A 16469-nucleotide genomic window follows, 5' to 3' on the forward strand; every position below is an offset into this window, starting at 1 on the left:
TTCAATCTCTTCATCACCAAGTTAGCATATGAGCCTCTACTACCGTCGTGGGTGTTGGCTTCGTGTCTGTCTCGGCTACGATGATGCTGTTATGATTGTTTTCGTAGTAGTTTACCGGCACCCCTATTTTCTTTTAGGCTTGCTCCTGCACTACCTGTATTTGGTTTTGTATTGATAATCCTGAAATTACCTGACGAGAAGTCCTGTTTTTCGCGATTAACCATATGATAAACACCGAATAACCAACGAAATAATATGATTCTACGAGTCGGAGCAAGGAAATGTGACAGATTTGAAGTTAGTAGTATGGCTAGAAAAACTGAAAATGTAAATGTAAATGCTTAAACTAGAGTCAGTGAAGTGGAACGGAAAGAATATATGGATGTTTGATAATACGAATAGGCGATAATATCAACAGCTGTAGTAAATGGTATAATGGATGTGGGATTCATTATGAATAGGAAGGTAGGGTGTAGAGTGAGTTCCTGTGAACAGTGCAGTGATAGGGTTCTTCTCAATGAAGTCTAAGCAAATCAACGACAAAAACAATAGTTCAGTTAAAGACGCTGACACCATAAGCAGAAGATAAAGAGACAGACAGAATGGGTAGTTCAGTATGTAATGGGAGATGATAATCTAACAATCATGAGGGATTAGAACACAGTCCTAGAGGAAGGAAAGTAAGAGAGTTATGGGCGAATATGTGCTCCGTAGTAGGAATGAGAGAGGAGAAAGACTAATCGAGTCACAAAAGGAGGAGGCAAACTTGGAAAAGTCTTGGAGACACAGAAAGATTCCAACTGGATTCCATCATGGTCAGACAGAGATTCCGAAAACGGATATTGGATTGTAAGGCGTACCCAGGAGCAGATACTGACTCGGATCACAATTTAATGACGATGAAGAGTAGACTGAAGTTTAAAAGAATAGTCAAGAAGAATCAATGTGGAAAGAAGTAGGACACTGAAATATTGAAGAATGATAAGATGCGTTTCAAATGTTGTAGACACTACGATAACAAATACTACAGAAAGCAGTTCAGTTGAACAGGGATGGACATCTCGAGAAAGAGCAATCACAGAAGTTGGTCGGAAAACGTAGAAACAAGGAAGATAACTGCAACTAAACAGTGGGTAACAGAAGAAAAGCTTCAGCTGATCGACTTAAGAAACAAATACAAAAATGTTCAGGGAAAGACAGGAATATAAGTCACCCAGGAATAAATCAATAGGAAGAGCATGTAAACTAAGGCGTAAATGTTGCAGGAAAATGAGAAGAAATCGAAAAAGAAAGGGTCATTGGGAGGACTGAGTCGGCATAAAATTACAATAACCTTTAGTGAAACTAAAAGGATGGGCGTCAACGTCAAGACTAAGAGCATAATGGGAATTCCACCGTTAAACGTGTGTGTGTGTGTGTGTGTGTGTGTGTGTGTGTGTGTGTGTGTGTGTGTGTATGTGTGTGTGCCGGCCGCGGTGGCCGTGCGGCTCTGGCGCTGCAGTCCGGAACCGCGAGGCTGCTACGGTCGCAGGTTCGAATCCTGCCTCGGGCATGGGTGTGTGTGATGTCCTTAGGTTAGTTAGGTTTAAGTAGTTCTAAGTTCTAGGGGACTTATGACCTAAGATGTTGAGTCCCATAGTGCTCAGAGCCATTTTGTGTGTGTGTGTGTGTGTGTGTGTGTAGAGAGAGAGAGAGAGAGAGAGAGAGAGAGAGAGAGAGAGAGAGAGTGTGTGTGTGAGAGAGAGAGAGCATGTCGATGGAAGTAATACACTGAAGGCCTCTATGAGAGGGAAGAACTGTCTGATGATGTGGTAGAAGATGAAATGGGAGTCGATTTGATAGACTTAAAGGATCTAGTATTAGAGTCAGAGTTTAACAGAGCTTTGAAAGATTTGCGATCAAATTAGGCAGAAGGGACAGACAATTTGCCTTCGGAATTTCTAAAAACATTGGAGGAAGTAGAAACTAAAGGACAATTTTTGAAGTTGGTGTGTAGAATCTATGAGACTGATAATACAGTACCAGTCTTTCGAAAAAATATCATCCATGAAATCCAGAAGACAGCAAGGGCAGCTAAGTGCGAGAACTATCGCGCAATCATCTTAGCAGTTCATGGATACAAGTTGCTAACAAGAATAACATACAGAAGAATGGAAAAGAAAAATGAAGATTTGTTAGGTGACAATCAGTTTGGCTTTTGGAAAGGTAAGGAAGAAGCACTTCTGACATTGCGCTTAATAATGTAAATCAAGACACGTTCATAGTATTTGTCAACCTAATAAAAGCGTTTCACAATGTGACATGGTACAAGATATTAGAAATTCAGGGAAAAACACGAGTAAGCTATAGGGTAAGACGGGTAATACACACTGCTTGACAACTGTTGAACAGGAATAATCACAGGCAAAGACGGACGGCATACCTAACAGAATTGAAGTGGTACGTTTATAACGAAAAATGGTACAGATTTCATCACATGGGGAAGTGGGATAACAGAGATAAATAACAATCTTTTTGATGCAGTTCATACTCCCAACATAAAGGTCGGTAAAGGGTTCTCAGTAAAGGATATGCCCTCCTATGGCTCTAATACACATTTTGGACCCGTTACTCACACTGGCTGTCAAACTGTGAGGAGTCCTTGGGGGATGTCATCCCACTCCTGTCTCAAGGCGGTTTTCAATTCTTTTTCGGTTCGGGGAAGGGGTGTTCGTTGCGAAGCATGTCTGCCAAGAGCATCCCAGGTATGATCTGTAGGGTTTATGTCCAGGGAATACGCAGGCCACTCCATACGTTCAATATTTTCACCTCCCAATACGTCCGACATCTCAGCGGCCCTATGTGGGCAGTCATTGTCATCCATAAACAGGAAGTCGGGACCTACCGCATCCCTAAACAGACAGACACGATCCACAATAATTCCCTGCAACACCGCTGTGCAGTAATGGTACGTCACACAAAGATATGCAGCAGTGTTAGGCCAATGTACATCATGCCTAACCTCACCATAATGCCTTGGCCACACCGGTGACATGCAGGAACATTCTGTTGTGTGTACCGTGTTCCTTTCTCTCTCCACACTAACAAGTTGCCAGAATCATTTGCCATAGCGAAGCGGGATTCATTGAAGAACGTCACTGTGGACCACAGTTGCTGACCCAAAGCAACATGGTCCCGGCTTCCGAGCTTACAAACCAACCTGATTTAATCACTACGACATGGTTCTGCTGGAAACACTTGTACCGTCAGCGTGTAGAAGGTCTGCAGTGATCTGCTTAGGAGTGAAATGGCTGTTCCTTTTCACAACTAGGGCTACATATCGATCCTCTTGGGCTGTGGTGACCTGTCTATGACCACCGGCAAGCTTTTGCATAACATTTCCACTTTAAACGGCCTTTTTAATAGTGAGATGACATTTTTGGACACATCCATTATTGTGGCCACAGCAGTGACACTTCAGCTGGCTTCGAGCCATCCAACAGCTCGCCCACGATCGTAAGCACTCAAATGATGTCTTGCAGACATGTTTCTGTACCACATGGAATGTCGTACTAATCAGTTCCACAACAACCTTCGTCAAACACTGTACTGCATGAACTGTCGAATGCGCACAGTGTATTCGAGCACAGGCTTCGCTGCAGTTAACACTTTCGCCCTCTACATTTCCTTTTACTACACTACTGGCCATTAAAATTTCTACACCAAGAAGAAATGCAGATGATAAATGGGTATTCATTGAACGAATATATTATACTAGAACTGACATGTGATTACATTTTCACGCAATTTGGGTGCATAGATCCTGAGAAATCAGTACCCAGAACAACCACCTCTGGCCGTAATAACGGCCTTGATACGCCTGGGCATTGAGTCGAACAGAGCTTGGATGGCGTGTGCAGGTACAGCTGCCCATGCCTCTTCAACACGATACCACAGTTCATCATGAGTAGTGACTGGCGTATTGTGACGAGCCAGTTGCTCGGCCACCATTGACCAGACGTTTTCAATTGGTGAGAGATCTGGAGAATGTGCTGGTCAGGGCAGCAGTCGAACATTTTCTGTAACCAGAAAGGCCCATACAGGACCTGAAACATGCGGTCGTGCATTATCCTGCTGAAATGTAGGGTTTCGCAGGGATCGAATGAAGGGTAGAGCCACGGGTCGTAACACATCTGAAATGTAACGTCCACTGTTCAAAGTGCCGTCAATGCGAACAAGAGGTGACCGAGACGTGTAACCAATGGCACCCCATACGCCAGTATGGCGATGACGAACACACGCTTCCAATGTGCGTTCACCGCGATGTCGCCAAACACGGATGCGACCATCATGATGCTGTAAACAGAACCTGGATTCATCCGAAAAATGACGTTTTGCCATTCGTGCACCCAGGTTCGTCGTTGAGTACACCATCGTAGGCGCTCCTGTCTGTGATCCAGTTTCAAGGGTAACCGCAGCCATGGTCTCCGAGCTGATAGTCCATGCTGCTGCAACTGTTCGTGCAGATGGTTGTTGTCTTGAAAACGTCCCCATCTGTTGACTCAGGGATCGAGACGTGGCTGCACGATCCGTTACAGCCATGCAGATAAGATGGCTGTCATCTCGACTGCTAGTGATACGAGGCCGTTGGAATCCAGCACGGCGTTCCGTATTACCATCCTGAACCCACCGATTCCATATTCTGCTAACAGTTATTGGATCTCGACCAACGCGAGCAGCAGTGTCTCGATACGATGAACCGCAATCGCGATAGGCTACAATCCGACCTTTATCAAAGTCGGAAACGTGATGGTACGCATTTCTCCTCCTTACACGAGGCATCACAACAACGTTTCACCAGGCAACGCCGGTCAGCTGCTGCTTGTGTATGAGAAATCGGTTGGAAACTTTCCTCATGTCAGCGCGCTGTAGGTGTCGCCACCGGCGCCAACCTTGTGTGACTGTTCTGAAAAGCTAATTATTTGCATATCACAGCATCTTCTTCCTGTCGGTTAAATTCGCGTCTGTAGCACGTCATCATCGTGGTGTAGCACTTTTAATGGCCAGTAGTGTATTAATGTAATGTATACTGCATAATGTTTGACTAAGTTGACGTAGCCACAATCTCACCTCTGCTTCCACCGCTTCATCACTCTTAAAGTGAATTCCTCAAGGGTGTCCTTTAAGTTTCGGAAACACATGGAAATCGTATGAGGCCAATCTGTGACTGTGTGATCGATGACAGGGAATCCAAGGTGTGGAACTGTTGCAGATGTCGCAGCCCTCGTGTGTGGCCTGGCATTGCCGGGCAGCAGGTGTAACTGCTCCACGTGTTAACGAACCCTTCGAATTCTAATCTCGATTACAGCACGATGTTTCTCACGCATCGACATAATTATGTTACACGCTACAATTCGGAGCCCTCTACCGATAGAGGGCAGCAAATATGTAGACGTGAAGAATAAAGATGTAGAGCGTTAATAACGATTTAAAAACCTTTAAGAGTTTTCACATAAAAAGTTCGGAGGCATTACTTTTCAGCACGCCCTCGTATGTCGCAATTTCGGACACAAAAGTTTTGCCTTGCAATTGAGTTTCACGGTTTTATTTATGCTGTTATGTTTTCTACACGTTAGTATCAATTTATTAGATTTTGATAAATAAATAGTTGAAATATTCTCAAGAATTTTTAGCATATTGCAGCCCCGTCAGCAACTGTCTTTGGTCACCTACCAAACTGCATCAAAAGCCTGACAGATAGCCAACTAACATTTAAAAATAAATTAAGAGAATTTCTAGATGACAACTCCTTCTACTCATTGGCTGAATTTTTAGATATAAATTAAGGGAAAAAAAACAACAACTTAAACATTAGTGTCATGCAATATTTTGTGTAATGTAATATCTTGTACAGACATCTTTTATTAACCTGACACTTTGAAGGATCAGCCTCAGCCGGCCGAAGTGGCCGTGCGGTTAAAGGCGCTGCAGTCTGGAACCGCAAGACCGATACGGTCGCAGGTTCGAATCCTGCCTCGGGCATGGATGTTTGTGATGTCCTTAGGTTAGTTCGGTTTAACTAGTTCTAAGTTCTAGGGGACTTATGACCTCAGCAGTTGAGTCCCATAGTGCTCAGAGCCATTTGAACCATTTATTTGATCAGCCTCAGTTGCGCAAATATTCTGGTCTTTACCAGGTTTCGGCTAAATTAATTTAGCCTTCTTCAGAAGCATAAAATTACTATAATACGCCAGGGTAAGGCACAGTCAACATTAAAATTAAAACCTATAGGACCGCGCACGAGTTGCTATGTGCTCAGTGCAATTCCGCGTGCAACGGTCAGTGCCAACGTAGTTGCCGCTGCCAACCGACCGCGCGGTGAAGAGATGCCAGGGCCGGACTTCAGTTAAGTAGTTTTAATTCGACATGGTACCACGGTACTATAGGTTTTAATTTTAATGTTGACTGTGCCTTACTCTGACATGTTACAGTAATTTTATGCTTCTGAAGAAGGCTAGATTAATTAAGCTGAAACCTGGTAAAGACCAGAAAAATTGCGCAACTGAGGCTGATCCTTCAAAATATTAGAAATATTCTCAGTTGTGTGATTTTCCCCTGATTTATGGATGTGCTTTCCTGTTACAGAGCGACCTTGGTGGTGCCGTGGGGAGAGCAAGGAGCGGCTGCAAAAGGTCCTGAGGGCGTCTTCTTGGCCCCCGCCTATCCTCCAGAGCGCGTTTTGGACACGCTGGGCGCTGGAGATGCCTTCTGCGCCGCGCTGCTGTCAGCGCTGTCTAGCGGATGCCCCCTGCAACACAGCCTGCGATACGCCTGTCAGGTTGCTGGCGCCAAGGTCGAAATGCACGGCTTCCGTGGACTTCGGGAAGTCCTCAGGCAACGCGGTGTACGGTGCGAAAGCTAGATAGACTTTTATTTGGAAGTCGGTGACTCGAGACGCTCTTTTACAGTTTTTGTGATACGTATTTGAGCGACTGAATGAAATCATTTGCTTCAAGTGTAGAACTTTTTGGTGTTCATAGCTGAAGTACTGAACAGATGATGTTGCAACATCGATCGATCCAGGGTCAGAAAGTTCAAAACCAGATGGTTTCGATGGCAAGAAATAGTAGTCACCGATATTTCGCCGGAACGTTAGAGGGAATGGTGGAATCTGGTCCACGATCACTGGGTCATGTACCAATGCCTTGAGCTAAATTCTGGGTATTTCTACAATGTATCATAGTGTGATGACATATGGCAGTCTTTGTGGTTCCTCCTCTGCTGGATGGAAAACGTTAACTTAATGTAACTCTTATCCAGAACCCACCATTAACCAGCTCACATCCTTTCATTCCAAACCTATCAGTGATAATAAAAAATTATACTAGGGACTCATCACAGTCGTCTATACAGAACTTGGTTTACTGTGCCCAAGACAGAAGAGTGATACCATGTGCACCCTTTCCACCTCTGTCATCTGGTAGACAGCATTTCTGGATACTGATGCAGAGGCCTCTGGTTCCGTTCCCGCTAACCTTCTCAGACCTGAGTTGAAAACGTCTGAGGAACAGCTTCAAATGAAGAAACAGCAAATCTGACACTCAAGAAAGACTGGTACCAGGCCGGGAGCCACACAACATATCTCAGTACATCACCATGTTACACAATTACACAAGAAGATTGGTCTCAATGACCAGCTTTGATCAAGGACAGCAGTAGGGCTTTGTATGTTGCAGAACGATGAGAGGGGGGGGGGGGGCGGGGGTACTGTTTCCTTGTGTAAACAAACCAGCCACTTGCCCTTCCACAATTTAATGACCCTTATGTAAACAAACTGCTCACTTGAGATCTTGTTTTATTTATTTAGGACAAAATTAATGGCCCAAGATGGCCACCAAATAGTGCACTTGGTTAATTTTTAAGCAGGTGTTACTTTATGGTCAAACGCTTTTAGTCTAATGTGATAACTGTCACCTTAATGATCGTAATTTATCTTTAATCATAATTTATGACTCAAGAATGGCAGTGTCATCTCCCACATTGGTGTAGTGTGCCCCTACCGGTCCCCCTGCCTCACTGCCCCCACTGTCTGGGTGCAGCCTGAGTTTGGACTTGACATTTGTGCTCTGTAATCTGGGTCAATCAATAACAGCAGTGGCAGGAGAAAATTCACGTGATATTCGCAATTTTCAGTTGAGTATCGCACCCAACGGTATTTTCTGCAAGGTCACTGCCTTCTATTGCTATTTACAGTCTTGGGGCTTCATTTGCGTAATTTCCAGCAGAGCATCACACAATTGCCATTTCCTGTTATGTCTGTGTGACAACAGTTACTGTGCATGCCAATCAATCACACAAACTTATGAAACTACACACATCAAAAAAAGTTTTGCATCACCTCAGTTCCGAGAGTTTCGGAACCTTTACAGAAAATTGGAATAGAGATCAACATAAGCATCATTTCCGCCCTTTCTATTACTCATGAAAACCACACATTGCATGTTGTACCACCATACAGCGAGACCTTCAGAGGCGGTGGTCAAGACTGCTGCACGCACCAGTACCTCTAATACCCAGCAGCACGTCCTCTTGCATTGATACATGACTGTGTTCTTCGTGGCATACTATCCACAAGTTCATCAAAGCACTGTTAGTCCAGATTGTCCCACTCCTTCAAGGCGATTCAGCGTAGATCCCTCAGAGTGGTTGGTGGGTCACGTCGTCCATTAACAGCCCTCTTCAATCTATCCCACGCATGTTCAATAGGGTTCTTGTATGGAAAACATGCTGGCCACTCTAGTCGAGCGATCTCGTTATCCTGAAGGAAGTCATTCACAAGATGTGCACGATGGGGGCGCGAATTGTCGTCCATGAAGGCGATCAGTATGCTGCTGATATGGTAGCACTATCAGTCAGAGGATGGCATTCACGTATCGTACAGCCGTTACAGCGCCTTCCGTGACCACCAGCGGCATACGTCGGCCCCTCATAATGTCACCCCAAAACAGCAGTGAACCTCGGGCATGGGTGTGTGTGATGTCCTTAGGTTAGTTAGGTTTAAGTAGTTCTAAGTTCTAGGGGACTTATGACCTAAGATGTTGAGTCCCATAGTGCTCAGAGCCATTTGAACCATTTTTTGAACCCACACTTCTGGTGCTGTTACAACCACCGCCGAGGGTAGGAAAGAAGAGAACTATGCACTTTATTTTTAAAACAAGGTAAATGATGGAGGACATCTCACACATGAATTTGCAGCTGCTATTGTTGTTCTTGATGTCCCAAGGTACAGAGCACGAATGCAAAGTCCCAACTCATGATGCAGGGTCCCCTTAAGAGTGGTGGTAGTGGGTGTAGGGGCTGGTGGTAGACGACCTGTAGGAGCATACTACACCGATGAAGAAGGTGAGATCGCCGTTTTTAGGTAATAAATTATGGTCGTTAAAATTAAATGATCAGTAAGATGACAGTTATCATCGTAGGCTAAAAGCATTTGACCATTAAGTAACACATGAGTAGACATGAGCACTCCTTCGTGGCATCTTGGTCAAAAATTTTGGTACAGAAAATGACAGTTATGAGCCAGTAATTAGATCCTAAATATAGAAAACAACAACCCAAGCAAGCGGTTCGTTTACGTAAGGGTCATTAAATCAGGCTAGGGCAAGTAGTTATTGAAGTAAAAGAACAATGCACTACCCTCCATTGTTCTAAAACCTACATAGCCCCATTACTAAGGCCTAGTCAATTTTCATGGATATCATAAGAGCCTCATGAGACTTCATGGCATATCCATAAAGTTTTTAGTGTCTTAATAATTACCGAAAGAAATACACTGCCCGTCTAGTAATCTAAAGTTGCATCTCCTATTGCCTGTAAGATGGAAGAAGAGTCATGCTTCTACATCTATGCCTCTTTCTTAATAAGTATGTACACCTCATCCTAACCACACAGAGAAGTCTGTACACTTTGTCACTTTTTTCAAAATGCCCATTTTACTAGCAGCAGCTACCTCTACAACCGACATTCTTTTGTGACAAATACGAAAGCTCAAGCACTGGGTAAATCAATTCGTTTTTCACTGTGGCGCATATGTGAATGTGATTGAAGAGCTGAAGATATGATTTAGTGTGCTTATTGAAACTTTACTTGTATAACGACCAGTGGTTTGGAAGTGAATCGTTTATTCATAAAATCTCAGGTGCCATGTAAAGTAAGTTTTTAGATAAGTGAAAAACCTATGTAGAGAACATTCTTTTAATGCTAGCCTTATTGACTTACTACAGGAGAAAAATAAAATAATACTTCTAACACCAACTAAGGAACATCATGTTATTATTTTTTGCTATTCTTTAAAAGATTTTAGACTTATTTTAAGAAGTATCCTGTATTTAGAACTCTATTAAAACATTAAAGATATGTGATATCTTCATGTTTTACATTTTGTAATGGATTCTGCTATGTTTCTAAGTCAGCTGACGCATAATCTGACATACCAATAAAAAGAAAGAAACAAAATATCATATTTTACTATAACAAAATGAAAATACTTATTAGACATAAAACAATAACACTTGTATTTTATTTCACTGTTTATCCCATGTCTGCCGCACCAGTTCTGGAATTTGGATGTGACTAGGCTATTCCATTAACGTATTATAAAATCAGCATTTCATGTAGTGCATATTGAAAGACCTCCCTTACTTCCAAATCTTTTTTCACAGGTAAGTACCGGGGAAGAATATGCTTTTTGCATTAAAAGTGGTGTCTTTACTGGATTTTCCAGATGGAATAGATACCTCACTAGTGTATTAATATGCGCTGATGCTGAGCCACCTCCAAGAATGGTGGCATACTCGGTAAACACCATTAAGTGCTTGATTGTAAACGAAATCTTCTTGTGTTTATGCTTCTCTCGGCCTCAGAAGTAACTGATACAGTGTTTTCTTGAAATACTTGGGTATCAAATAATTGAATTCAGTTTTCACTCTTGTTACCATAAACTTATTTTCCTGTTTTGGGTTTAATATAAGTTTCTCTTGCCCAAAGGGTTACTACATTCAATATTGTGTCGAATTAATCGCATCGCCACTCAAAAACCCTGTCAAAGGGAGGGTAGGGCTGTCCCCTAACAGGAAAGTAACGCACTGTTTAAGTGAATCGATTTGCAACGGCATAAGCAGCCAAAATGTTAATAACATCATGGTCTCTGTTCTGGCTATCATGTGCCATTTAATAAACATGAAGTTCCTTAATTGTACTCGAAATTTCACCAAAATTGCAGAAAAAATGTGCAGACTTGACTCGGTCTTATTTTTTGTAGGCAGTGTAGAACAACTGTAATATAACTTAGGAACTGTTTCATGCAGTACATTGCTGTACTTACTTTTATTTTGACATTGATTTCGATCATAACCTAACATGTTCGTTTCATCTGTACCAAAAGAGAACCATTGTATATCAAATGCATAATATTTTTCACTATTTATACATACATCATACACAGAGTGTCGCTTATGTACAGAAAAATATACATGCAAAAGGTGTATTCAACCGTAAATTCCACATCTGCAACAATTAATTATAATCTTGAAATGTTCCGGTTTGGTATAACTTATGATAAAGTAGTCATGTGCTTCTATCTTTTAGTGTAAACTATCAGCATACTTAGAGCTACACTAGTGCCTTGTCTACTGTTGTAACTGCCCAAAGATCTTATGTTACAGGCCTAGATAGTAAAAACATTTTCACTGTAGTTATATTCTAACCAATAACGTGTCCCTAACGCCATATTGCTCGAAAATTTGATAAATCACTGCAGGAATGAGACTTCACATTAATTATTTCTTCATTGGATAGTGATAAGTCACCAAATTAAATTGTTTTAGTACCATCATACAAAAACATTTAAAACATGTAAGTGTGAATGCATTCAAGTAACAAAAGTAAATCATACAAAAACAGTTATTATGAAAGAATCATACATATATGAACTACAATGAAACTCTGAGCTTCATGACAGCTAACAGACTACTTATATAAGTTGAACAGTAGCCTCAGTGAAGAAATAACACTAATGTGTCCTATGCAATAATAATTTCCTATTTTCTTTATTATAATTCTAGACTTAGATCACCATGTTTGCCGGCCGTTGAGGCTGAGCGGTTCTTGGCGCCACAGTCTGGAACCGCGCGACCGCTACGGTCGCAGGTTCGAATCCTGCCTCTGGCATGGATGTGTGTGATGTCCTTAGGTTAGTTAGGTTTAAGTAGTTCTAAGTTCTAGGGGACTGATGACCTCAGCAGTTAAGTCCCATAGTGCTCAGAGCCATTTGAACCATTTCACCACGTATATTCGTAATCAGGCTATTAGTTTCGGTCGGTAATGAATATCTTCAGACCTGAGTAAAAACTTTATTACACATATCACATAGTTTCTTATGCCCGTTTTTTTTAAAATAAGGTACAGAAAAAATGTCTTCAACTTGGAGGATGATAAGAATGTATCGAAATATACTGATGTATTAAAATAATGTGAGTGTACACACACACACATACATACATACATTGCACTTTGATTTTGCCAAAACATTATGACCACTGCCCACCGCGAGGTTGAATGCCTTCCGGTGGTGTTGCGGGCACATGATGCAGTAAGGAAAACATGTAAGCGTAAGAGAGATGAATGGGCAGTCATAGCGAACATACGGGCCGCAAATGCGGAAATCCATTGATATAAGCGGATTTGACAAAGAACAATCTCCGAAACGGCGAAGCTGGTCTCCTGTTGGCGTAGTACTGTCGTGAGCAGCTATGGAAGGTGAATGAACGATGGTGAAATAACGAGTAGACCGTATGGTATTGGACGACCACATCTCATCACAAAACGTAGAGGGCTGAGGATCCCAAACTGCGTAATCCAGGATAAGCAGCGATCTGTGGCAAATGTGACGACAGAGTACAGAGCTGGTGCAGGCACAAGTGTTTAGGAGGCCACCGTTCAAAAGTCGTTGTTGAACATGCAGCTCCACATCAGACGACCCCCTACGTGCTCCTGTGTTTACCCAAAAATATCGTCAGTTACGATTACAGTGGGTGAGGCATCACTGAGTTTTCACCGTGGATCAACAGCAACGTGTCGCCTGTCGAATGAATCGTGTTTCTTGTTACACCAGGTCGATGGCTGCGACGTAACACGCCGTCATCCAGGCGAATGGCTGCAAGAAACATTCATAGAGTCACAGGCGCAGGCCGGCGAGGGCAGAATTATGCTATGAGATACACTGTGTAAGTAGGCTGTTTAGGTTCTTATATTGGTAACGCCGCCGCGCTCTCTGTATGAAAATCACTGGCTGTGCTGTGTGCAGTCTGTGGCTAGTTTGCATTGTTGTCTGCCATTGTAGTGTTGGGCAGCTGGACGTGAACAGCGCATAGCGTTGGGCAGTTGGAGGTGAGCCGCCAGCAGTGGTGGATGTGGGGAGAGAGATGGCGGAGTTTTGAAATTTGTAATACTGGATATTATGAACTGCTATGTATATTATGATTTTTCAACACTATTAAGGTAAATACATTGTTTGTTCTCTATCAAAATCTTTCATTTGCTAACTATGCCTATCAGTAGTTAGTGCCTTCCGTAGTTTGAATCTTTTATTTAGCTGGCAGTAGTGGCGCTCGCTGTATTGCAGTAGTTCGAGTAACCAAGATTTTTGTGAGGTAAGCGATTTGTCAAACGCATAGGTTAATGTTAGTCAGGGCCATTCTTTTGTAGGGATTTTTGAAAGTCAGATTGCGTTGCGCTAAAAATATTGTGTGTCAGTTTAAGCACAGTCATGTATAATTGTTCAAAGGGGACGTTTCAACTGTCTTGGGCTTCCATGAGATCTGTGGTGGTAATTGAAGGCATCATGGTAGCAGTGAACTACGTGAACATTATTGCGGACCGCTTGCATCGCTTCATGCCTGAAGTCTCCTCTACGGCGATGACATCTTCCAGCAGGCTAAGTGACAATACTGCAAGTTCAGAACCGTGCTGCAGTGATTTGTGGCATTATACTGAATTCGCATTGATGTCTTGGCTAGCAAATGTGTCTGGCCCGTAGTCATTGGAGAACACGTCGAGCGCCACCTGCGTGTCCATAAACCACCATCCTGTAATTTGAGGGATTTGCTTGACCTGTGCGTAGACATCTGGGGCCTGTCAAGGACTTTTAATATCCTTGCCAAGCAGAATCTCTGTTGTACTATGTTTGAAAAGGGAACAACACGCTAAGCAACCAAATCTACCAGCTTCGATCAGTGCACAGTTTAGACGATATAAAATTGTGACAAGTTCTTACCGTTATTACCATTTCAATCAGAACAATGATTGTAATCAAAGGTCTATGAAATTTTCTCAGACTTCTTCCACGTCAATTCAGAGTAAAACCTCGAGGTTTCGACGATTACCTCCATCGTCTTCGTCGGGAACAATTGACCTCCAAGACTGCTGCTGTGGTGGCTTTATCTAGCCCAGAGACGGCTTCTGATTGGTCGGTAATTACGTAAAGCTACAGCGGGAGGTGTCAACGACTGCGCTGGTGAAGCCACCGGTCCTGCCGTAGTGTGAACATTGTGACGAATACACTGGCTCTTTTCTACGTCGAGAGCTCGCTTCCAAGCACTGCTGCGACTATATCCGCTGTCACGGTTGAAGATTTTCTCACACATTCTTATTTCTACAGCTTGTCAGGTTTGCAGACTGTAGTTATGGGAGTATATAAATGGGGGAAATGCTTGTTGTGTTCGTCATTTTGCACCTACCTGTGGGAAAGTCAGTCTTCCTGTTATTTTTTCTTTGTTTAATATTCTCTCTTTCTGCCTCGGCTTTCTGAACCATTTGTGGACTCACAAACTATCTCGGATTTCTTGTTGTCAGCGAGGACAGTGAACACGTGAATGGGCACCGTAAGCTGGATGGGATATTTTCTGCAGCATGTCAGCCCGCGAGTATACAGTCGTTGGCTGAGCCCTCAGGAAAGCCTGTGTAAAAAAAAAGCTTATAATTGTTCAGAATCCTTGCCATTTTTAGGGACTAGACGTTTTCCCGCTACGTTATTCTGCGATATTTATCTGAGAAATACTGGAATTGGTATATGTGATAATATTATTGCTTTTAGGAAAATGTGCTTTAGAGGAGGAAGGCATATGCATGTGGACTTAACATACAGTGAAATTTTAATACTATAAATGATTCTAGGCTTACCTTAGATAGTTATATTAATCGACAAAGTAGCTAGTGCGGACAGCAGATTACTATTCCCCGAAGGCACCACTACTCCGATTTTTGCCTCGAAAGAGATCTAACACTGATGCAAACTATTCGGCACAAGGTCTCTCAAACAAGGAATACAAAATTCCAGTGTGTGTTTACTTTCCGTGAGAAAATACGTCTTGTGAAGTCTGTTCAGAGAACTACGAAATAACCTGTTTATTGGTGTGAATTTTGTTGACACGGAGTAAAAAACCTAGTAGATTTCGTAGTTTTTCGCGCTATGTAACTTCACACATTTTGAATTTATTTATCGAGTATGAATAGGACCGTGAGTCCTTTTCTAATAACGAATTGCACATTATTCATGTTTTACGACACAAATGTTAGAATAGTTGTTATTTTTATTAAGGATTGAAATACAGAAAGATAATAATAGTATTAGCTGTACTAGAAACAGCTACTGTTTACATTTAAATGTGAAGAGAGAATGAAAAGGGATTTTACTAAAGTAGGTAGATTTACATTGTATGGTGTGGAGGGAATGAACACGATAGAAGAAAGATAGGGGACCGTGCAAAAACAGCGAAATGGAAATTTTGAAGAGGGAGGAGAAACAAGATGAGATAAGTAAACGAAAAAAAAGCGGAAAAGAAGACGATTTCCTAGTAGAAATTTACATCTGCGTCGAACGAGACCAACAGTTATACAAATTTTTGAGACAGAAATGACTAAGATCAAAAAAGGCATTTACCATTAATTAGGGGATACATATTGAATGGAGATACCAGCAACCTTCATATTCATCTACATCTACATCTACATCTACATGACTGCTCTGCAATTCACAATTAAATGCTTGGCAGAGGGTTCATCGAAACACCTTCAAACTATTCCTCTACCGTCCCAATCCGGAACAACGAGCGTGAAAAACGATCACTTAAATCTTTCTGTGCGAACTCTGATTTATTTTATTATGATGACATTTCTCGATTTGTAGGTGGGGACGAACAAAATATTTTCGCATTCAGAGGAAAAAATAAGTGATCGAAATTTCATAATAAGATCCTGCCGCAAAGAAAAACTCCTTTTTTTAAATGATTACCACTCCATTTCCCATATCGTGTCCGTGGCACTTTCCCTGCTGTTTCGCGATAATACAAAACGAGCTGCCCTTCTTTAAAATTTTTCGGCAATACCATCTGATACTAATCCCAAACCGTGCATCCAAACTCCAGAAGAGGACA

The 16469-nt window shown here is 42.2% G+C and overlaps 1 protein-coding gene across 1 annotated transcript in view; it reads left to right on the plus strand.

Annotated features, from left to right (window-relative positions):
* The window catches only part of LOC126176516 (ketohexokinase-like), a 33354-nt gene extending 26453 nt beyond the window's left edge, over positions 1-6901 (plus strand). The window contains exon 3 of the mRNA XM_049923673.1: positions 6625-6901. Coding sequence (XP_049779630.1) covers positions 6625-6901 — 277 coding nt within the window. The remainder of the gene's footprint in view (positions 1-6624) is intronic.
* Positions 6902-16469: the final 9568 nt, after the last annotated feature.

This window comes from Schistocerca cancellata, chromosome 3, assembly GCF_023864275.1.
Source record: "Schistocerca cancellata isolate TAMUIC-IGC-003103 chromosome 3, iqSchCanc2.1, whole genome shotgun sequence".
NCBI lineage: Eukaryota > Metazoa > Arthropoda > Insecta > Orthoptera > Acrididae > Schistocerca > Schistocerca cancellata.